The sequence below is a fragment of the Cavia porcellus genome, unplaced genomic scaffold (genome assembly GCF_034190915.1).
Source record: "Cavia porcellus strain 051 isolate PalLab524CR breed Dunkin Hartley unplaced genomic scaffold, mCavPor4.1 scaffold_17, whole genome shotgun sequence".
NCBI classification, from domain to species: Eukaryota; Metazoa; Chordata; class Mammalia; order Rodentia; family Caviidae; genus Cavia; species Cavia porcellus.
Window position 1 is genome coordinate 55,859,857 of NW_026947500.1, and position 24,042 is coordinate 55,883,898.

General features: G+C 37.8%; 1 protein-coding gene across 1 annotated transcript in view; it reads left to right on the forward strand.

Moving 5' to 3' along the window:
- The window catches only part of LOC106026778 (uncharacterized), a 47,783-nt gene that overhangs the window by 17,739 nt on the left and 6,002 nt on the right, over nt 1-24,042 (forward strand). The window contains exons 5-6 of the mRNA XM_063229096.1: nt 11,925-11,981; nt 16,377-16,496. Coding sequence (XP_063085166.1) covers nt 11,925-11,981; nt 16,377-16,450 — 131 coding nt within the window. The 3' untranslated portion in view covers nt 16,451-16,496. The remainder of the gene's footprint in view (nt 1-11,924; nt 11,982-16,376; nt 16,497-24,042) is intronic.

The window sequence follows — 24,042 nt, forward strand, 5'->3', positions numbered from 1 at the left end:
AGAGCTAGGGTCTTTCTCCTAGTTCTTTCATGTCACTATCGTCGTTTTCGTGGGCCCACTCTATTAGAATGAATGCCGATAGGTCTGCAGAGGAGGAGCTGGGCAGATCTGGGGTGCCCTCACTGGCCTCTCTGCGTGTCTGGAGGACTCTGGATATCTCCGCCCAGACTGCTGGAGTTCCCCCAGGCTTCCAGGTGCAGTGAAGGGGAGAGGTGGGTTTAAGGCTTCCACATCAGCCTCCCCATTCCGGCTTCACTTGGAGAACTGCTGAGCTGCCGATGGATGGGCGGGCCCACACTATCAGCCTAGCCCAGCCTGTTTAGCTGCCGCGCCTGGCCATAGGTCTGCAGAGGAGGAGCTGGGCAGATCTGGGGTGCCCTCACCGGCCTCTCTGTGTGTCTGGAGGACTCTGGATATCTCCGCCCAGACTGCTGGAGTTCCCCCAGGCTTCCAGGTGCAGTGAAGGGGAGAGGTGGGTTTGAGGCTTCCACATCAGCCTCCCCATTCCGGCTTCACTTGGAGAACTGCTGAGCTCCTGATAGGTGGGCTGGCCCACACTACCAGCCTAGCCCAGCCTGTTTAGCTGCGGCGCCTGGCCATAGGTCTGCAGAGGAGGAGCTGGGCAGATCTGGGGTGCCTTCACCGGCCTCTCTGCGTGTCTGGAGGATTCTGGATATCTCTGCAACCAGGGAGGGTCCACAGGTTCCTGAAGCACTGCGGCCTGTGGTGAGTACCCTAACCCGGCTGCAATTGAAGAACTGTGGAGCTTCCAAGGGGCAGGTGGGCGCACAGTATCCCTGAGGCCCAGCTTGTCTGGAACTGCGGAGTTCTGAGCAGGCAGAGGAGGGCCACTGGTTCTGTAGGCCCAATGCCTTGGGGTAGCGCGGTGCCAGAGTCTCAGTAGCTCCAAACATAGAAGGGGATTTTCAACAGATCCTGAGGAAGCTTTCAAATAACACTTGAAACACAGAAATATAGGAAAATGACAAAACGAAAGACCAAATTACAACCTCAAACCTCCAGCCCATCTCAAGAAACCCTAGGAGCGATGTATATAGAAGAAAATATATCCCATCTACCTCATATATTGGACACAATAGCCACTAAAATTGACAAGCAACTCCAGGAAGCTTTAAAGAAATTCAAACTCGAAATAATCTCCCAGATAAAAGAAGAAATGATAAAAGAAATGAAAGAGATTCTAAATATATCTAAAGAAAACACAGATAAAAAATTGGAGGAACTAAACAAAAAGATAGAATCCCTAGACGAGCAATATAAGAAACAAACAGAATACATAATGCAGATGCACAGAGATGTACAGGAAATAAAAAACTCCACTGAAAGTTGTAAAAACCGCCTTACTGAAAGTGAAGATAGAATTTCAGACCTTGAAAACATGATTGCAGCTAGTGAACAGGAAAGGAAAGATCTTGTGAAAATAACAAAGAATCAGGAAACAACAATTCAACAACTGCAAGACGATGCAAAGAAGAATAACATAAGAATGATAGGGATTAATGAAAGAGAGGGAGACAACATAAAGGATGTCAAGAGGATATTTAGAGAAGTAATAGCTGAAAATTTCCCAAGCATGAGATCAGAAACTGACATCAGGATCAGTGAAGCATATAGAACTCCAAACAGTCATAACCAAAATAAAACTACACCCAGACATATAATAATCACCATCCCAGAAATCCAACACAAGAATAGATTATTAAAAGCTGTCAGAGAGAAAAGACAGATCACTTATAAAGGAAAACATCAGAATCACAGCAGACTTCTCAGCACAAACAATAAAGTCAAGAAGAGCATGGAGTGAAGTATTCCAGATCCTAAAGCAAAATGATTTCCAACCAAGACTGATATATCCTGCAAAACTATCATTCAAAATAGATGGTGCAATACGATACTTCCATGACAAAGAACAGCTGAAGAACTTCATGAACACCAAACCAACCCTGCAAAAAATATTGAAAGACAGTTTAGATACACAAAGGGAAAAGCCACTAAGCAAAGCAAATAATTAAACAGAACAGAAAGATAAAGATGCAACAGCAGAGAGATAACATTCCTACAATTAACCAGCATTTAACAGTAATAACCATTAATGTAAATGGTCTCAATGCACCAATCAAAAGAAACAGACTAGCAGAATGGATCAAGAAACAAAATCCAACCATATGCTGTTTACAGGAAACCCATCTAACCCAGAAGGATACTCACAGACTGAAAGTCAAAGGATGGAAAACAATTCTTCATGCAGCAGGAATCAAAAAAAAGGCAGGAGTAGCCATTCTGTTTGCAGACAACGTGAACTTTAAACCAACAATGACCATAAAGGACAAAGAAGGTCACTACATACTCGTAAGGGGAAAACTCCAAGAGGAAGAGATAACTATCTTAAATATATACGCACCAAACTCCAGAGCACCCAGTTATATAAAACAATTATTAACAGAAATGAAAACTCAAATTACCAGTAACACAATTGTAACAGGAGACCTTAATACACCACTGACACCAAGGGACAGATCAACCAGACAGAAAATGAGCAAAGAAATAACAGAACTGAATCACACCTGTGAACAAATGGGTTTGATAGACATATACAGAATGTTCCACCCAACAACATCAGAATACACATTCTTCTCAGCAGTACATGGATCATTTTCTAAAATAGACCATATATTAGCTCACAGAACATATTTAAGCAAATGCAAAAGAGTTGAAATCATCCCTTGCATATTATCGGATCATAGCGCTCTGAAATTAGAAATTACTGACAAAAGATACTGCAAAAATTCCGCAAACACATGGAAACTAAATAACACACTCTTGAGTAATCAGTGGGTCACAGAAGAAATGAAAGAAGAAATTAAACAATACCTAAAAGAAAATGAAAATGCAGATACAACTTACTGGAATCTGTGGGATGCAATGAAAGCCGTTCTGAGAGGAAAGTTTATTGCACTGAGTTCCCACATCAGGAAAACAGAACGAATACAAATAAATAACTTGATGCTACACCTCAAACAGCTAGAAAAAGAAGAGCAAGTCAAGCCCAAAGCCAAAAGAAGAGAGGAAATTATAAAAATCAGAGCAGAAATCAATGCAATAGAGACTAAGAAAACAATCCAAAGAATCAACGAATCAAAGAGTTGGTTCTTTGAAAGAATAAATAAAATCGACAAGCCCCTAGCCAACCTTATTTAAAAAAGGGAAGAAAAAGCTCAAATTCATGCAATAAGAAATGAAAAAGGAGAAATCACTACAGACCCAATAGAAATACAGAGGATCATCAACACCTATTTCGAAAAGCTCTACTCTCAAAAGTTTGATAACACAGAAGAAATAGACAGATTCTTAGAAGCATATGAAGTACCAAAGCTAGATCAAGAGGATATAAAACTGTTGAATAACCCAATCTCTGCTAATGAAATTGAAAATGTAATTAAGTCCTTACCCACCAAGAAGAGCCCAGGCCCAGATGGATTCACTGCAGAATTCTACAAGAAATATAAAGAAGACCTAATGCCGACACTCGTCAAACTATTCAATGAAATTGAAAGGGAAACAATCCTTCCTAAGTCATTCATGGAAGCAAATATTACTCTAGTACCAAAACCTGAGAAAGACCCAACTATAAAAGAGAACTATAGACCGATCTCCCTAATGAACACAGATGCAAAAATCCTCAATAAAATATTGGCAAATAGGATCCAGCAAATCATCAAGAAGATTATACACCATGACCAAGTGGGATTCATCCCAGGAATGCAAGGATGGTTCAACATACGCAAATCAATAAATGTAATCCACCATATCAATAAAGCCAAAAATAAGAATCACATGATCATTTCTATAGATGCAGAAAAAGCCTTCGGTAAGGTCCAACACTTATTCATGATAAGAACTTTACAGAAAATTGGAATAAATGGTCTTTACCTCAATATAATAAAGGCCATTTATGACAAACCAACAGCCAGCATCATACTAAATGGCCAAAAATTGAAAGCCTTTACTTTAAAATCGGGCACAAGACAAGGATGTCCTTTATCACCACTCCTATTTAATATAGTACTGGAAGTACTAGCCAGAGCAATTAGGCAAGAAAGGGAAATAAAAGGGGTAAAGATAGGAAAAGAAGAAGTTAAATTATCATTGTTTGCAGATGACATGATACTCTACATAGAAGACCCCCTAAACTCCATTGAAATACTCTTAGATACAATAAATAAATTCAGTAATGTGGCTGGATACAAAATCAATACTCAGAAATCAGTAGCATTCCTATACACGAACAACAAAATTACAGAGAGGGAAATAAGAGAAACTGGACTATTCACATTAGCAAGCAAAAAGATGAAATATTTAGGAATTACTCTTACGAAAGAAGTGAAAGACTTATACAGTGAAAATTATAATACACTGAAAAAGGAAATTGAAGATGATCTCAGAAAATGGAAAGACATCCCTTGCTCATGGATAGGAAGAACAAACATTGTGAAAATGGCCATTCTCCCAAAACTGTTATACAGATTCAATGCAATCCCAATAGAAATACCATCAACATACCTTATAGATCTAGGGAAATCACTCCTAAATTTCATCTGGAACCAGAAGAGACCTAGAATCGCAAAGGCAATTCTAAGCAGCAAAGACAAAGCAGGAGGCATCACAATCCCTGACTTGAAGTTATACTACAAAGCAACAGTAGTAAAATCAACATGGTATTGGAATCAAAACAGAGCCGAAGATCAGTGGAATAGATTAGAAGATACAACCACAACTACGAACACACTCAACCACCTTATCTTTGATAAAGGAGCCAAGCAGGTTCACTGGAAGAACGACAGTCTCTTTAATAAATGGTGCTGGAAAAACTGGCTCTCCATTTGCCGAAAACTAAAGCTAGACCCATGTCTATCACCATGTACTAAATTAAAATCTAAATGGGTCAAAGATCTGAATATTAAAACAGAAACACTAAATCTATTGGAAGACAAATTAGGTAGAAACCTTGGAGACATAGGAGTAAGTAAAGAATTCATGAACAGGACTCAAACCACATGGGAAATACTTCCCAGAATCAATAACTGGGACCACTTCTTATTAAAAAGTTTCTGCATGTCAAAAGAAATCTCCAGCATAGTGAAAAGAAAACCCACAAACTGGGAAAAGATTTTAGTGAACTCTCTCTCAGACAAGTGCCTCTTGTCTAAAACATATAAAGAATTAAAGAAACTCAGACCTCCAAAATTCAAAGATCCAATCCAAAAATGGGCATCTGAGATGAATACGCAATTCTCAGATGAAGAAATGCAAATGGCAAATAAATACATGAAAAAATGCTCATCATCATTGGTCATTAGAGAAATGCAAATTAAAACCACACTGAGATACCATCTCACTCCTGAAAGAATGGCCAGGAGCAAGAAAACCGACAACAAATGCTGGAGAGGCTGTGGGGAAAAAGGAACTCTCCTGCACTGCTGGTGGGAGTGTAGACTGGTACAGCCTTTGTGGAGATCTGTCTGGAGATTTCTCAAAAAGTTGGGACTGGAAATCCCATTTATTCCAGCTATTCCACTTCTAGGCATATTCCCAGAAGAACTGAAAGCATCATACCACAGTGATATATGTGCACCTATGTTTATAGCAGCACAATTTGTAATCGCCAGATCTTGGAAACAACCCAAGTGTCCATCAACTGAGGAATGGATAAAAAAGTTGTGGTATTTCTATACAATGGAGTATTATTCAGCTATAAAGAAGGATCACATTGAGATATTTATCAATAAATGGGTGCAGCTTGAGACCATACTCATAAGTGAAATAAATCAATCTCGCATGTGTGAATACCGAATAGTTTCCCTAATGTAAGTAATGATTCAAATATATAAAAATATGTGGTAATCATGATTCCCCATTAGGTGGCCTTGAAGCCTTATAAAGTTTTCACTCATTAATTAGAAAGGCTTTATTCTGGGCTTCTTGATATGAAAATATTTGAAACTAGAGTATATGAAGTTTTATCCAAATATTTCAAGGAAAAAGACACTATGGTAACTACTATTAAGTCGGGTTATATGGTGGTGAAGTACTAGGTTGTTGAAACAGTCATGCTGTGACCTCTATTGTTATATTGTTATGTCCTGTTTTATCTCAATCTCCCCCTTATTGTTTTAAAAAAATTATTTAGTCATTTCTTATGTTTGTCTTAATTAAAGAAAAAATTCAAAAAATTAGGATATATAAATAGTAACTCTTTTCGATTTCCTATTAACTTGTTTTGAAGTCCTGTAGTACTCCCACGATCTTGTTTTGACTGATTAGACTCTGTTCCATTCTATATGATAGTATCAAGTTTGAAGACATAGGCAACTACTTTGAAGACAATAAGATTCACTAAGATACCCATTCTGGTTTGACTATTGTCTTCTTTGGAAGTCCTGTAATGTTTACAATGCCTAAGTTTTATTGGTCTTGTTCTCTACTGTTTTGTCCAACTTTATAATATCTAATAAGATAGACAATTCTTTTTAAGGAAACAAGGGACAACGTTGATAACCATTGTTGATAAACTTGTACTCTGTTCTACACCATGTGCTATGTCTATCCTTGGTATTGACTGACAGCTTTGTTTTGCCATATTTGACTGTATTCTTCCCCCCCCCCAAAAAAATGTAATAAGCACTAAGAAGTAATAAAATCCAAAATGTGTAAATTTTGTTGTAAAAAAGAGAGGGAAAAAAAAAGAAAAATAGCTCTAACGGATATAACAGCAAGTGTGTTTAGGGGTGTTAAATAGCTGACTATGTCAATGTTTTTGGATCATTGAACATAGCTGTTTGCAGTCTCCCTGTTTGAATGTCCACCTTGTATTCTTTGATACTGTGATTTGAGGAACTATTTTCAAGATGATAATATGTAATCTACTAACAGGTGATTTCTTACTGTTATGTTTTTTGTTTTTTTGTTTTTTGTTTTTTTTTTTTGTTTTTTTTGTTTTGTTTTGTTTTGTTTTTGTAGTTCTGTATTACGTGTACCCTTACACTGCTTTGGTTTGTTTTGTGTTTTTCTCTTTTTCCTCTTAAATAAAAAAAAATGAATGCCCACTTCTGTCCCATATTGTAGTGGCAGTGATATCTTGTAATTATGGAAAACATGGAGATTTTATGAATTTAGGCAGAAAGATTACTCAAAATGACTGCCTGCCCTAATTCAAGTCTGTCTGTTTTACCAAGACAGAGGGCAAAAGAGCTCACAGGATGGCTTCCCAACCCAACTCTGCCTAAATATGTTGTTCTGGATAAATATTGCCAAGAGACTTGTGACCACTGTCTGCTTCCAGCCCCCCGTCTCTAACTGCTGCTTCTTTGTTAGTTTTTTTTTAATTTTTAAGTAACATATATATACATAAAAGTCCAAAGTCTTAATTGTAAAACTCAATTGTCACAAGGTGATTATGTCAATGTGATAAGATCCAGGTTCAAAAATATTCCATGACTTCCAAAGAACTTTTGTGCTCTCCTTCCCAGCCTAACCACTAACTTGACTTCTAATAGCATGTTAACCTTAAAACTTTTTGTGTTAGTACATTAGTATCATACAGCTACCTCATTAACAAGGATGGATTTCACACTGAGTTGAGCCAAGAAGCTAGATATAAAATAGTACACATTATGATTCTGCTCACACAAAATTTAAAAATATTTGTGTCACTTCATAAATGAAGCCCTGTAATGCCTCCAGGTTGACTCAGTGAGCTCTGTATCATACCTTTAATTGTACATGTGCAGATATATCTTTTAGGTATACACATGAAGGTGAAATGACTAGGTGTTAGATGATATGTATTCAACTTCAGATGTTCCCAAGTACTTTTACCAGTTTATATCCCTATTAGCAGATTAGGAGAGTTACCATTGTTTCATATCAGTAGTACTTTGTATTGTCATTCCTCTCAATTTTAGCCATTTTGGCCAAATCTTTTATTTTGTAGTTTTAGTTTTCTGATTAATGAGGAAAATTGAGATCTGACTGGCCTGCTCTGTGAGCACAAAGGAAAAGTCAGTACAGCTAAGATCAAATAGTTTACCTGGGCATGTACTAATGGATAGTGGAAACAGGTGGATCTTGTGTTAGTTTAATTCTTCGTACCTGTGCGAATGAATAAAAGTAGGATGAGCCAGACACTTAGGCTCCTGACAGACACTAGAGCCAAGAGCCTCCTGGATGCCTGTATGCTCAACTGTGTTTGTTCTTCATCCTCATTTTCCCCTGGGTCTGGGTGACAAATAGCAGGACCAGCTTCCTGTACAGGACTTCCAATCAGGGACACAGCCCAGGGTAGACCAGCTTCCTACAAATAAGTCTTTTCTTTAAGTTCAGGAAGGCAGTTTTGGGTTTTCTTTATTTTTTATTTTGAAGAGAATAAAACCATACAAAATAAATCAAAATATAATCAATCAAAATAAATATGATGCGGGACTTCAAAACAAGATAATAGGAATACAGCAATGGCTATCATAATTCCTCTTGTTATCTTCAAAGTAGCTGCCTATACCATCAGACATAATAAAATCAAATAAAACAGAATAAAATCAATCAAAACAAAACAGTGAAAGCAATACAGGACTTCAAAACAAGATAATAGGAAATCAATAATGGCCACCATAATATATTTTGTCATCTTTGAAATAGTTGCCCATGCCATCAAATATAATAAAATCAAACAAAACAACAGAATAAAACCAAACTAAACAGAATAATGAAAACAATACAGGGTTTCAAAGCATGATAATAGATTAACAATGGCCACTGCCTTCTCCTTTCACTTTCACAATATCTATTGTGCATTTTGGATCCCACTAACTCCTTTATAGCTTATATACTTTTTATACTAAGGTGACAACATGGTGTTCACTGATATGACTCTGAACCATTTCACCGATGAACATGATGTCAAGTTGTACAAGAGCCTCAAGATTATCTTTCTTTATAGCTGAGTAGCTTTCCATTGTGTAAAAATGCCATATCTTTCTTATCCAATCTGCAGTTGATGGGCAAGCTACTCCAACTTTTTTTCTTGTTCCATTTCATAGATAGGATTGTTCTCTCTTTGACTCTCAGTCTATGAATTTTCTTTCAAGTTAAATGTGTTTCTTGCATAAAGCATATTGATGGATCCTGTCTCCCGATCCACTCTGCCTGTATTTCTTTTTACTGGGGAATTGAGGCCATCTACATTAATGATTACAGCCAATCACTGGCTCATCTCTGCCATGCTATTTTCCTGCCATTGGCAGCCTACCTTTCCCTTCCATTCCACTGTCTGCCCTGCTTGGTGATCCCACACTGCTGCTGTTCCTAGAACCATGGTCATTTTTATCTCTCCGTAGGATATTCTTCAGTATTCTTTGCAGGGTTGGCTTGGTGATCATGAATTCCTTCAGGGGTTCTTTGTCTTGAAAGTATCTTGTTTGTCCATTAAGTCTGAAAGATAGTTTTTCAGGGTACATCAATCTGGGTTGGAGGTTATTTTCTTTCAGGACGTGGAATACTTCACTCCAAGCTCCTCTTGACTTGATAGTTTGTGTTGAGAAGTCTGTTATGATTCTGATGGGTTTTCCTTTATAGGTGATCTGCTTCTTTTCTCTGGCAGCTTTTAATATTCTGCTCTTGTGCTGAATTTCTGGGATCTTGATTATTACATGTCTGATGTAGATCTATTTTGGTTATGGATAGCTGGAGTTTTATATACCTCCTTTATTTGAATGTCACATCCTCTTCCAATGCTTGGGAATTTTTCTGATGTTACTTCTGTAAATAGACTTTTTATGTCATTTGTGTTGAACCTTGCTTTTTTGCTGACACCTGTTATTCTTATTTTTCTTTGCGTCATCTTGAAACCATTGAATTGTTATTTCCTGGTTCCTTGTTATTTTTAATAGATCTTTTCTTTCATGATTACCAGCTGCAAACCTGTCTTCAAGGTCTGAAAGTCTATCTTAAGTTTCTTTCAAGTAGTTCTGCCAGCTTTCAATAGAGTTTTTAATTTCCTGGATTTTTTTTGAATCATGCATTCTAAACCTTTCTTATATCGTTCATTCAAGGTTTCCCTCATTTTCCTATTTTTTAATCTATGTCTTCTCTAGAGATGCTTAGCAATTCTTTTATTATGTTTCTCATTTTTTCTTTCACCTGAGATACTATTTCTGTTCTAATTTATTTTATAGCTTGATGAAATTGTTTCTTTACTTCAGTTGCCATCACTTCAGAAACTTCAAGTGGACGACTTCCAGTCTCTTCTATGTTTTCATCTCCTGGACTTGCTCTGCGTGGGTTGAAGGCCAGAGACTGCCTTTTGCTACTTCATCTTTCTGGGGTCCTTCCAGACAAGTGGGTAGTAGGGTCCCAGGCACTTCCCACATTGCCTACAATGTCTCTCAAGTGTTACTGTTTGGTTCTCCTGCCCAGTTCTGGCTATGGGTATATGATGGTGGCCGCTGGGTATGCTGGTGTGGCACTGGCTGCTACTTTTCCCAGTCTATGCTCACTACCAGCAACAGGAAGCATCCCAGATAGTGGCTGGTGTGCTTCTGCGGGCAGGGCTGGTGCTTCCCAGACCTGAACTGGTTACCAGCAGGAGGCATCCCCAATGGCAGCTGATATGCACTCAAGGGACAATAAATATTTTTCCATTTTTGTACTAATCTAGAACCTTAATGATTTTACTTTTTGTGTAGAATGTTTTATGTGCTTTTACATTTAAATGTATAAGCTGGAGCTTGAATATTTTCTGAATGATGTTTTCAATTAATAAAGCATTTCAGCATTATATTAAAGCCACTCGCATATGAACTACCCAAGAAATAATATCATGAAATAGTAAAACCAGCCATTGATCCCCTTATGACTCACCATTTGAGTTCAATAAACTATAAAACCAAGTCAACTCTTGATACTTCTCTTGTCATAAAGTCACACAACAGTTTTCCTAGAATCCATTTCCAATTATGTACTACATTAGTGGCCAGAGACAACACTGATTTCCCCCAGCTCTGTAAATATAAACCCCTGAATTATTTCAACACTTTGCTCATAGTTCCATTGAAAAAGTAAGATGCTGTTTGTCAACACTGCAGAATTCTCTTACCTTTTAAATTTTTATAGGTAAATGGATGCACCTTGAAAACATACTTATTGGTGAAATAAATATGTCATGCATGTATAATCATCACACTGTTTCATTAGTACGATAAGGGAAAAAAACATGTTTTTTTTGTCCCAGAGAGAAAGATTTCAGCCAAGTAATGACTCAGGGTACACCTGCCTTCACTTTAACTAACCTTTAACTGTGGGCCATTTTGAGTTGACTTTTGGATGTTTAAAGAAATTTTTGATGTGCTATAAGGTTTGGTTTTTTTCATGTGGGTATCCAATTGTTCCATTATATTTATTGAGGGTACAATCCTTTTTTCAATTAATTTCTTTTGCATTTTTGCCAGAAATCAGATGTCTGTTATGTAGGTATCTATTTTGAGACTTTATACTGGTAGTTTGGTAGTTTGTCTATCTTGCTATCAGTGTCATTTGTCATGATTGGTGTAACTTTGTGATAAGCTGTGGGACTGGGGATGGTTCAAGCTCTAATTTTGTTCCTCAAAGTTGTTTAGACTATTCTGAGTCTTTTTTATTTTTACAGAAAAGTTAAGATAATGGTAATCTATATGAAAGATGATGTTAACAGTTTGAGAAAGGATTATGTTTTCTGTTCTTTATTATTTTCTCTATTTATTTTTTGTTTCATTCTCTTTTATTTTTAATTTAAAAACAAAAATAAAGTCCAAATAAATAAATAAATTCTCTATAAGCACAGTAACTGAGTTTTCACAAATTTCTTTCTTTTCCAGTACTTGCTCTCAGGAATGATTACAATATTGACAGAGAGGAGGCAAACAAAGTTCATGGTAAGTCAGAGTGCTCGGAGCAATTCCAGTTTCAATGGGCAGTAAGAGGAAAGTTGGTGGGGAGTTGGCATTATCTCAGAGTCACTGGAAACCTCAACATTGTGGGAGGACAGATATTGCAAATACTAAAAAATGTTAGTTTCTGCATTTTCACCCACAATCAAAGTGCACACCACAGCTACTGATATCTGTGCTGGACTTCATTGATTATAAAAGTAATTTACAGACTATGTCAATTCAGGAAGTAAATCAGTAAATTAAACTTATATATAACAAAGTAATACAAATTAAAATGTCAGCTGTGGCTGAGGACAGAACTCAGTAGTAGAGAAGTACTTGCCTCGCATGCACAAAGCCCTGGCTTTGATCCTCAATGAACACAGGAGATAAATGTCAGATGTGACTTGTAAGTGTGGTTATCTTGAAATGATCCAATGTCTTTTACTGCCATCTTCAGTTTTCCCTTTTTGGCTTCCTAACATGTTTAAGAGCATTTAATTGGAGGGCAAGAGAGGGTATGAAAAAAGAATTAGGAATGCTGTGTATGTGCAGCAACTCCCCGCAATGGATATAATCATTATGTACTGCAAACATGTACAAATAAAAACTCAAAAAAAAAGAACTTTTGTTATGATGGAAACTGAGTAAGATGTTGTGAAGAGTGTGGACTGCATTGATTTCTTTTAAAATATATTGAGTTTTGTGGTGGTAGCTACTGAGACGGAAGAATAAGAAGTTAGGATAATTATATATGTTAATACCTGTAGGTTGATATGTAGGATAGTAGAGAAAGAAATCTATGAATTATTCTAAGAAAAGCAAAAACCTGGGAGAACAACTAGAGTTAATTATTTCAGAAGACTATAAATTATTCAAAAACACGGCAGAAACTGCAAGTCCTCCACCCAAGAGATGCTACCAAACCCCAGAAAGACAGAAAGGTCTGTCAGGCTTTAATTTGGAGCTAGTTCTGTCTCTTTTTCTCCTGAGGTCAACAGCATGGAAAAGCCAATGATACTACAGCCAATGAAGAGAGCTCACATAATTTTGTCTTCTGTTGCAAGACTTTTCCCTTGACTGAGAATATTCAGTATTTTGTCTGGATTTGCAGCGCCCCAAAAAATTACTGGCCCCAGGATATTGTAGCTATCTGTGGGGACACAGATTTCTGTTTGCTATGGAAACAAAGCCCTGCCCCTAGGTGGCTGGAGCAATACCAATCTGTTGGCACTGGTGCAGCTGAATGAGGCTGTGAGTTCAGGTGAATAACAGCCTTATCAGGAATCTGTAATAAAATTCTGGAAACAACCATATAGCACTCTAAAAAGCTCCATCAACTTCCAGACAAGGTGGTGAACAGCAGTGGCCAGAACTTGCCTTCTCCTCTACACACAAGAGCCACAACAACAAATCAGCAGCTGCACTTGTGAGCTGAGTGTCACTGGAGCCCAGCAAAGGGGAGATAGAAAGCCATGCAGAACTGAGACAGTGATAGGAGTGGAACGAAGCGTATCATGACCACATCCTGGCTTCCTGGCAGGGAAGCTCCTCAGCACAAGGTGAGCAGGAGGGTCCCTGTGGATCCCTTTGCAGTGGACCTCAGCATCTTAACTCTGAGAATAGTTGAGTGACTTTACAGTCCCAATTAGGGAAGCTGGAGTCTGCACAGCATGTTTGATCCAGAGAAATTCATTATCTGCCCCCAAATTCTAGAGTGCAGGCAATTACAACACAGTTAACACACTTGGAGGGGCACTGTGCTGCCAACCCACCAGCAAAATGTGTGCTGTTCTTGGACCAGTGGGCACATGTCAAGACAACACCACCAGTGGAACACAACCATGCTCTAGCAAAAGACGCCAAAGACAAAAGACATTGATGGGCTGCCTGATTAAGAATTTGAAAGAATAAGTACAAGGAAACTCAGTGAGATTACACACAGTTCGACGAAATTGGGAAAACAAGTCATCATATGAATGAGAAGTTCAGCAGAGAGATCAAAGAGATTGGGGGAGGACACAAATGTTGGAAATGAAGATCTTGATACATCCAAAAAACGAGTTGAAATCTCAACCACAGACTAGGTCAAGCAAAAGAAAGCCTATCTGAACTTGAAGACAGGTCTTTCAATATATCCCAGTCAGACAAAAGGAAAAAAATTAATAGAGCCTCCAGAATGTATGGGACAGAGTGAGGTGAACAGACTTTTGAATGTTAAGGTTACCTGAAAGTGAAAGGTAAGATAAAAGCATAGAAAACCTATGTCATGAAATAATAGCTGAATACTTCTGCCATCTTGGAAAAGGTTTGTACGTCCATGTGCAGGAGGCCTATAGAGTCCCAGGTAGATCCACAACATAGCCTATTATAGCCAGACTGGCAAGGGTACAAGCCGTGGAACCCTAGGAACTGCAAGGAAAAAACACCAAGTCATATTTAAAAGAAGCTTTAAGGTCAGCAGGTTGCTCAGCAGAAGCCTGACAGCCCGAGAGGAAGTGGGATGACATATTAAAAGTTCTTTTTAAAAGCCTGCAAACAAAATGAAACTATACCCATCAAACCTATCCTTCAGAAATAAAGAAGACATATAAACTTTCAAGATAAGCAAAACTGACCCCACAAAAAATGTTTAGTTTCACAGCCAGCAGCCAAAATAAATAAATAAATAAATAAAAATTTCAAAACTAAAAAAAATAACAACATTACAATCATGAAAACAAGTCAAATTATAAAAATCCACTAGAAAAAAAGATGCACAGGAGTCTGGTGTCAGTATAGTAAACCCTCAAACCACACAGATGCACAACAAAAACAGAAGAAAAGAACAAAGTAAAGACAAAATAAACAAGAAAATCAACAAAACGACAAGCAAAAAAATTTGGTTATTATAATAGCCAACTTTCCCACTGCAAGGACAAAATATTTGCCATACAATGCGTAAATCACCAGTTTTGTTATAAAGGTAAAAAGAGAGACATATTCTGATTCTGTGCTGAGCGCATAACTAGCCTCATTAGCATAAAAATTTAAAGAAAAAGTAAAACAGTAGTTACAAAAATTGGTTAAGGATTACAGCCATATAAAACCATGAGATCCATCCAGACTAGAGAGTGTCCAAAACCCCCTTTAATGTTGGAGTCAGATTGCACAGATGGATGACGGCAGACTGTTTTCTCATTCACCCTCTGATGGAACCGGTGCTGCTTTGTTTCAAGCTCTTATAAGCACAGCTTCATGCACAAGTCTTCACACAGACTTCATCTTTAATGCATTCATATTTAATATAAAATGCCTTCATTCCTGAGTAAACCCCTGAATCGTGCTATGTGTGCATTTACCTTTTTAAGAGATTACCAAATCATCTTCCTAAGTGCCTCTTGCACTCCTGCCCATCTATACCAGGAGCCAAAATAAATGTTTTGCTCATTTTATTCAGATAATCTTTCACCAGCAAAACCTCAGGTGAAAACACTTCTGGCTCCTGACAGCTTACCAATGTCTTTGCTTAACGAGGCTCTTTTTCCAAACAAAAATAGATTATTTTGGAAGGTGTATTTGCCCACATAATTAAAATTTTAGCAAGTACTCCATTTTAATTATGTTAACATGCAGTGCTATGATTTGCTAAGCAATAATGTTGACTATTTCAACATAAAAATGAATTAATGAATGTTCGATTTTAATTTGGTTCTCTTTCTTTAGTGGAGATTTGGGCCCAACAGATCTTTCTCAAATGGGCGGGGAGTCAAAAACTGGAGAAAGGGGAGCAAGGGAAGGGAGGGCTTGACAAAGGAATAAGGATGGGTACCGTGCCCAGGCCGAGCCCAAAAGAGTTGCGAACCTGATGTGCTACAGATGTGTGCTAGTAAAAAATGAAGAAACAAATGTAATTTTTAACCTTATAAAAATATAGTATACATTGAAAAATAACAAATTAATTGAGCTCACTGGGCAACCTGCAATAACAATTTAGAGAGACATATGTTTTATACAGTGAAACAGGTTTCAGAATCTAGTGATTTAAACTCATACTTTTTAATCTATTTTTGTATTAGAAAGAAATATATTAGTGCAGATACGGACAAGGAAATAAGTCTTAATAACAGTATCATACTTATCACCTCCCTGGCCTCAACTACAGACAAAGGACAGGAATGCAGCAACATCATAAATACGTACTATCTGGAGTATATACCATTTGGCAAAAATGTGACCTGAACACAAGCGTAGATTCCCCACCATCCTCAAGATAATACCCGAGTTTCTAGCGAAACAGGCTGTACTTTTCCCACAAAAGTCGCTATAACTCACAGGCTGGCTCTCCAAAGTGAACCATAAAAACACCCAGAATTTTAGTAATCTCAATGGCCACTTGGTACTGTTTCTCTGTTGCAGATACCCTGCATGATTTCAATCAACATCTTCAGCCTCTGTATCTCAGTGATCGGTCTGATTTTACTATTAATTGAGCTTGCTATAGCTATCTTTTTAATATCATCACCTATTTGGCAACTGGTAAGTATCAGGTTCCTATGAGAGTGTCATCATTGCATTAGAATTATGCATGAAATTCTTCAATGAGTGATCAATTATTGAAGTGTTAGAAAAGCCGTAAGGGATGATTATCACTAGTTTACTCTTTGGCATCTATCTGCACTGACTAAAAATGTGATTCAAATCACAGGTCATATCCCTAAGCCCGGGATCACCCAGACTCTCAACTAAGCAAATGAAAGGTATGATAAATACTAAAATAGGCATTTTAAGGGAGCAGGCACTGTATTCACTTCTGGATATACCTGATTGCTATGTATTAGCATGACACTTCAGTTGTCAAACTCAATTCATTCCAAATTTATGTTTCAACACCAAAGTTTGAGAACTAAACATAATTTTTCCATTAAAAGTAATGGAAAGCCAAAATTGGTTCTGAGGTCCAGAAATCACAGTTGTAAATTCATTTTTCTGGTATTTTAACAAGATTTACAATGATTTCTTTAACTGTACCACGGTTCTGAGTTTTCTTCTTAGCTTTGTTGCTGGTAACGCTACCTTTCTTTGGTGCCCTGATTACAATATTTTACGTGAATAAAATACAATAAAACTCAATGGCAAACGTTTTAACACACTAACGCAAACGCTGTATGCCCCATGGGTGAGAACAGTGCTTAGACAGAAGCATAACGCCTTTGGTTCCCAGGGAGACTTACTCACAGCCCATTTCAATTAGACTATCAGTTCAAGTATCAAGCAAAGTTATAAGCACCATGCAGATATTTGTGAACTTTGCTGATTTGAACCTTTCAACAAACGAGGAATCACTGTGTTTAGACCTTGTGCTTGCTAGGCAGGTATTCATGCTGCTGAGCTGTCCCCAGTCCATACCTGCAATTCTTAAGGCCTGTTCTCCTAAGGCCTTATTGACCAAGTTTCTTATAACAAAACTGAATCCTTAAATAAGAAAATGGCACCCTTACATCCCTGTGACTCCCAGGACTTTATAGTCATATAAGTACAGCTGTCTATACACGAATAACATTCAGGAGGCACATGTGACTTAGAATGCATGTGTACTCAGATCTACATGTGCATGAGCACATGGACGTGTTTGCACCATCTGCTTGGTGTATGTGGGTGGTCTGTGTAAGACTGTCCCGTGGCATTTATGTTCCTACTTCAGAGTCCGTGTGTATCTGTGTTTCTGTGTGGCAGCACTGTGGACATGTGTGTGTTCACCTGCACAGGTTTACTGGTGTAGAGATAAGGTGTTAGGTGTACAAGCAGGAAGACGCTACTACCAATCAAGTTGCACAGGGAGGAAGACATAGAAACCAAAGTCGTGTCTATGAGTTCCCATCATGCTGCTTTATCTCATCTGCCCAGAGCTTGTTGCACCTCTGATAAAACCTACCAACCAGCTTCTCTGAGTGGATCCTACTGGAGGTTCCGAAGTCCGTAGCCTACTTAGGAAAGCTCTGCTTACTTCAATATCTAAAGCTCTTGGTGTCTGAATCACTTTTTCATATCTGAGACCCACACCCACTACTTAAAGAAGGAGAGGTTTATTTTGACTCACATTTGTGTCCATGATTGGTCAGCACCAAAGAAGCAACAGTGTGGCAGACAGGAGTCATAGAAGAAAAGGTGCTCACATCCTGGCAGCCAGGAAACAGAGAGGAGCTGGACAGAGAGATACATCCTTCCCAATCGTGGTCCCAGTAAGCCACCAGGCCCCTCTTCCTCACCACAAGTCCACTGTAAGATCTCTATAGTCCAATTCTCTTCTAAAAGCTCTGCCTCTGAGCACATAAGGCTCTTGGGGGACATCTAGATATAAACCATATTTGGTTAATTAGCTAATTCCACAGCAGATATTGCTCTGTATCTTGCCTTTTTTTTCCATTTCTACATAGTTTTGAAGATTTTTACAGTGAGTGGGACCATAATTCTTAAAGAAATGACCTATATTGTTAATTCCGTAGAGAAGCAAGCCTAGAAAGATGAAGCTATTTTCTCAGATTCACACTCTGCTCACCTGTAGAGTGACTAACGAAGGATTTGTTCTAATCATGGATTGTCTACATTCTAAATTATTTCACTACTAAAACTGAGTCTTAACAGAAATCTACTCACTGGCACATCAAGGGCTAGTTTATTGCCACATAAAGAATCTTAGTATTATATGACATCCTGATAAATACCTTCAAGTGATATCTTAATATGAACATCAGCATATTGTTTAATATTATATTTGTATAAAAGTAATAGCGATTTTACCGAACAATCTTTCAATTAAAGTCTTAAGTCTTTCATTTTTCCAATTCATCTCTTGAACCACCAATGCTCATCTTAGCAGGAGTTCTAGATTCATCCTTTTAAAGCCCCCTCCTTTTTGATTCTATTAAGTCATTCAAGGAGACTGAGAGCCAGAGGTTCAGTATTAACTCCAAACCCATAAAATCCTGAAGCACCTCACCAGTCCACAAGCATGCCCAGTACTTACCTCTAAAGTGCTATGAAACAGTGCCATTACTAAAGACTGGTCTGCATAGCCGTTGGTAGTCTTGTCACAAAAGTACACTGATTACTGAGGAAACTTGGGACTCCACTAGTATAGACTCTGTACTTGTCCTCAACCCAGTTATCCTGTGAGGGCCTGGTGGGACTTCAAATCAGAAGCACAATCCCAGCCAGGAGCATCCAGCCCCAGGATTCATAGCCACCTAAGTCCAGCCTTCAAATTCAAACCTCCTCTTCCCTCACTATGAGTTCTTCTGTAGGATCATTTACTAAATAACAAGGCAAACTTTGGAGAGCTCTTTATTTAAAAAGTCCTGTAACACCAAACCTCAAGAGTCTCTCGATTCTATTGTCTCCAGAGTTTCATTGGCCTCAATGAAAATTTGATGATTTTATGTACAACAAACAAGAAAATACAATCACTGATCCTCATTCTCAGAAATCTTTAACAGTTTACTCTTAATAATTATTATTTATTATCATTATAATCAAAAATGTATGAACAATCTGGGGTGTAATTCAGTGGTAAATCACTTGCTTAGCTTGGGCAGCACACAAACTTTGATCTGTAGTACCACAAAAAAAAAAAAAACAGTAAAATGATCAGTTGTTGAAGGTAGAAAATATACTAAGTAGTGTTTCTATTTTTTTATGCTCGCAATTCTATAATACAAAATATATAAAGGTAAAAAACATACCTTTTCTTTTTGAACACAGAAAAGTGCTAAATTGCTCTCAGCATATATGTTCCTGTTCACCGCAATGCAGGTGTCTATGGCCTATACAGCAACCAAGTGGGGATTTCGAGCAAAAAAAGGAAAGTAAATATGTAGTGAGTACCTCATTTCTCCCTGGATGAACAAAAGCTCTTGGGTTCTTTCATGGGCCTTATGTGAAGAACTAACATTTTGATATGAACTAAACAAAAAGCATGTTCTCACTAGACTGGGGGATGTAGCTCAGTGGTGGAATGCCTTCCAGCATAGGCAAAGACCTGAGTTCAATGCCCCGCACTGTGGGAAAAAGGGAGATGGTGTTATAAACAAACTACGACTGTAGATAGCTAGAAACCCTGTGCAGGAACTATCATTGCAATAATGAGTATCTACGATTGAAAACAAATATCCTTCCCTGTATGAAATGTTTCATATTTACAGGGTTTTTAATACCCACACCCTCATGGGTGAATAAGAAAGGATAGTAGTATATGATTTTTTTGTTCATATGTGTTTAATTCAACAGATAATTTCGTAGAAACAAAAGAATGTTGTAGAGGTTGTTATCAGGCTCAGGAATATGGAAATGCTGAGGTTAATTCTCAGAATTTCAGGGAACAACTTGAAGGTCAAAGTATAGGAACTTCAGTTTCTTAAGAAGCCAAGATTTTGGAGGAAATATGAAGTTGAAAAAGACAATCAAAATCTTTCTCCAAGGGGACAGGGGTTTAGCTCAGCAAGCATAAGTGCCTACTTGTCAAACACGAGGTCGTGAGTTCAATCCCCGATACTAAAAAAAACACCTTTCTCCAGGAAAGCTATTATCTTATTTCTACCACATCTACTACTCCAGAACTAAAGGCAAACATTTTCACCAGTGGACTTTGTCAACACTGTTTCAAAACACTTTGCTGAAGAATACATCTACTCTCTCCCCTTGTGACCACTCCTCAGGCCCAGATCATAAGAAGGCACAAGGGTACCTGGAGGTAGACTGTGGTTTATGCCATGAATTCTAGGCCAGAAAAGTTGCTATATTTGAGATATTGCTTTTGAAGCAGTAAATATCTTCACATGCCCTTTACTTCTGGCTAAAATTCATTTCTTGCCTCCATATATGAAGATTCAACCAAAATATTTAGATCTTTTTCCAGCATTTCACAAACTGCATTGCAAAGTTCCCGCTCTCCAGAGCACTGGTATAGACTGGGATCTATGATTTCGAATACTTATTTGCGTATCTTCCCCACTGCTAAGCACAATTCTATAAGGAATATCTTCTTCAACTTGGTGTTTTCCCTCCCAAAATTAAAACAGCACCTGGTAAGTAACAGGTGTTAGTTACAAATCCAAACAATATTTGTTTTAATGATTTGAAAAGCAAAAGACAATGGAGGTAGGATAATTAATCCTGAAATAATAAATACACATTTATGCCTCAATATAAATGCATCTGAACAGAGATTCCTCACACTTAAAAACTGATTAAGGCCAGGAGTCTCCAAAAGGTTACTGACAAACTACCATGAACCACAGTAAATGTGTACCTACCATTTTCATTTGAGACATTAAAGCACGTATATCCGTTACTACCTGAAATGACACCTAAGAGCATAAGAGTACAGGCAATAAATGTCATCCACAAAGTGACTAAAACCAACAATAAGAACTATAAGCTATATAAAGCTTTAAAAAGCATCAGCAAAGGAAAAGAGACTGTTTTAAAGAAAGGGGAAGATTAAAATAAGTGGAAAGTATATATTCCCAGTAAACTGGGAATTTAAGAAGTAACCAGGGAGTGTCAAAAAGTGTTCCAAAGAAGAAAAGCAAAAGGCCATCAAGGTAGGACAGGTTCTAGGACAGTAAATACACAAATATGCCTGGCTCTAAAACTTTCTCAAGAGATTCCTCATGTCTGTAGACATAAGAGATTCCTTATGTCTCTAGTAGAGTGGTTAAGACCAAGTGCCTTAATGAAAATGATTGTGGAAACTACACGGAAAGGTTACAAATTACACACGACAGAATTCTAGACTCTAGTCCTAGAAATGTATCTGTATTTAGTATTACTGTTACTTTCCTCTCAGAATATTTTTAAAATAATAAATAAAAATTATGTATTTTAGTTACTTTCTTGAGCATTCACAAGGTAAAGGACAAAAGGTTTATTTTAGAACACAGTTTTTAGAGGTTTCAGTTTATAGCTGGTGGCCACCGAGGCAGGGCAGCATGGCAGAGGGGCAAGGCAGATGAGAAACTGCAGGCCAGGGTGTGGAAGGCAGGAAGCAGAAGCCATCAGAAGAGAGCTACCTGTATAGGCTCCTTCAGGTCAGGCCCACAGTCATCCATCTCTTCCTACCAGGCTTCCCCTCAACCTCACACCTAGCTATAAACCTATCAGTGAACTGATCCAGCATCACACACCCATGATCTAGTAGCACACGTTCATGATCCAGTCACTTCCCAACAGCTCCGCCTATGAGTTCCTGAAGCTTGGGGGGACATCTAGATACAAGCTATAACATTATGACAGAGTAAAACATTGAGTGCCAAATTCTTTTTCAAATCTACTGTTCCTTGATAAAACTGTATTTGATAATTTTCCTATACAATATAGTAATACAATGAAATTGTATGGTAGGAAAGGTAATTAATTAGCTTCTTATCTACCTTGAACTATTAGCTTCCAATTTTTAATCTGTTTTTAAATCTTTTTCTTGATTGTAGTCATCTAACACACACATACATACACGTAACTGTTTATGTACAAGTACATTGAGCTAATATCAGGAATTTGACAATCACTCTCATAGGTCAAGAAAATTAACAGAGGTAAATTCCTAAATGTTATACTATATAACTATGATATCAAATAAAATAACTGTTCTAGAATAAAAAGAATAGGACATTGATATATTGGATCCAAAGCAGTAATTACATATGCCCACAAGAAACTTTAGAAAACAGGTAAAGTTCAAAAATCATTAAAAGGAAAAAGTAGAGGAGGCTGTAAATCTAATTTAATGAGAGGTCAACACACACAGTTTCATATAAAAAGCTAATTCTGTGGAGAGACACTAAATAAACATTATGTGGGAGTCAACTGTTACAGTAAATGCAGCTTGAATTTAGAGAATAGTAAGGAACACAGATGGAGACATGATCTGTAGAATAAATAAAAACCCTAATATTTAACCTTTAAATTATTCCCAGTTTGTCTAACACATTATAATATTACTAATTATAATACATTATTTCTTATTGGGCATCTTGTAATCCACAAATGAGCCCCCAAACTCGAGTTCAAAAACATGAGGCATAAACATATTTTAAAAAGCAGCGCTGATTTATTTTATCCTGGGCCCAGCGACACAGTGCAGTTAAAGATTGCAAAAGCTGTGTCTCGCTCCCCCATATTTGCAGCCTTTATGTACATATCACTGTTTATAAAGTAAGGTTTATGGGCATGGATCAGGAAATCTGCTAATGAGGAAGATCTTTGTTTTCCTTAGCAGAGAACAGAGAAGTCTAGCAGTAATTAACAATCTTTTGTTACTGTATTTTAGCACCACATCTGTTATTTGTAGAGAGCAGCAATGGTTAACATATCATTTAGGTTAGGTCCCCAGGGATTTATAGTCTTTACAGAGGACAGCATTGATTAACATATCCGTTAGGTCACCCAGAGGGAGAAGGGAGAAGAAAAGCCCCATACAGAACAGTTAGGGCCACGTTACAGGTATTTTGGCATAACACAAACATAAGAACAATAACGAAGCTCTTTGTGCTAGGGTACAGCAGTGCAAACCAGGAATTCATTATCTTTTTGCTTCATACTACAAAAACTGTAAGTTTTTTTCATGACAATAATTCTTCACCTCTTCAGATACCAGATGGGTGTCTTACCATTCAGTTCGATTCCCCACTGACTACCAGAGTTAACATCAGATCCCATAAGATAAGGATTCATTTTCACAAGATTTCCCAGTTTGGAAACTAATTGCATGTCTTGGGCACCCACATTTCCACCCATCCTGGTTAATGGAGGATGTTCCCATAGCCCTTCCTCACTGTCAGTAATTTACTAGAGCAGCTTACAGAACTCAGGAAAGGAGTGTGCTAACTGCAACTTGTTTACCGTAAGTGATGCAAGGCAGAAACAATCAAACGGAAGAGATGGGATGCAGGAGGAAAATGTCCATGCTCTCTCTGGGTATGCCACCTCCCAGTACCTTGCAAAGCACCCAAAAGTTCTGTGAACCCTACAATTTAGACTTTAATGGAACTTTCCCTATCTAGGCATGAATGCCTGTATTGTGTGCTGT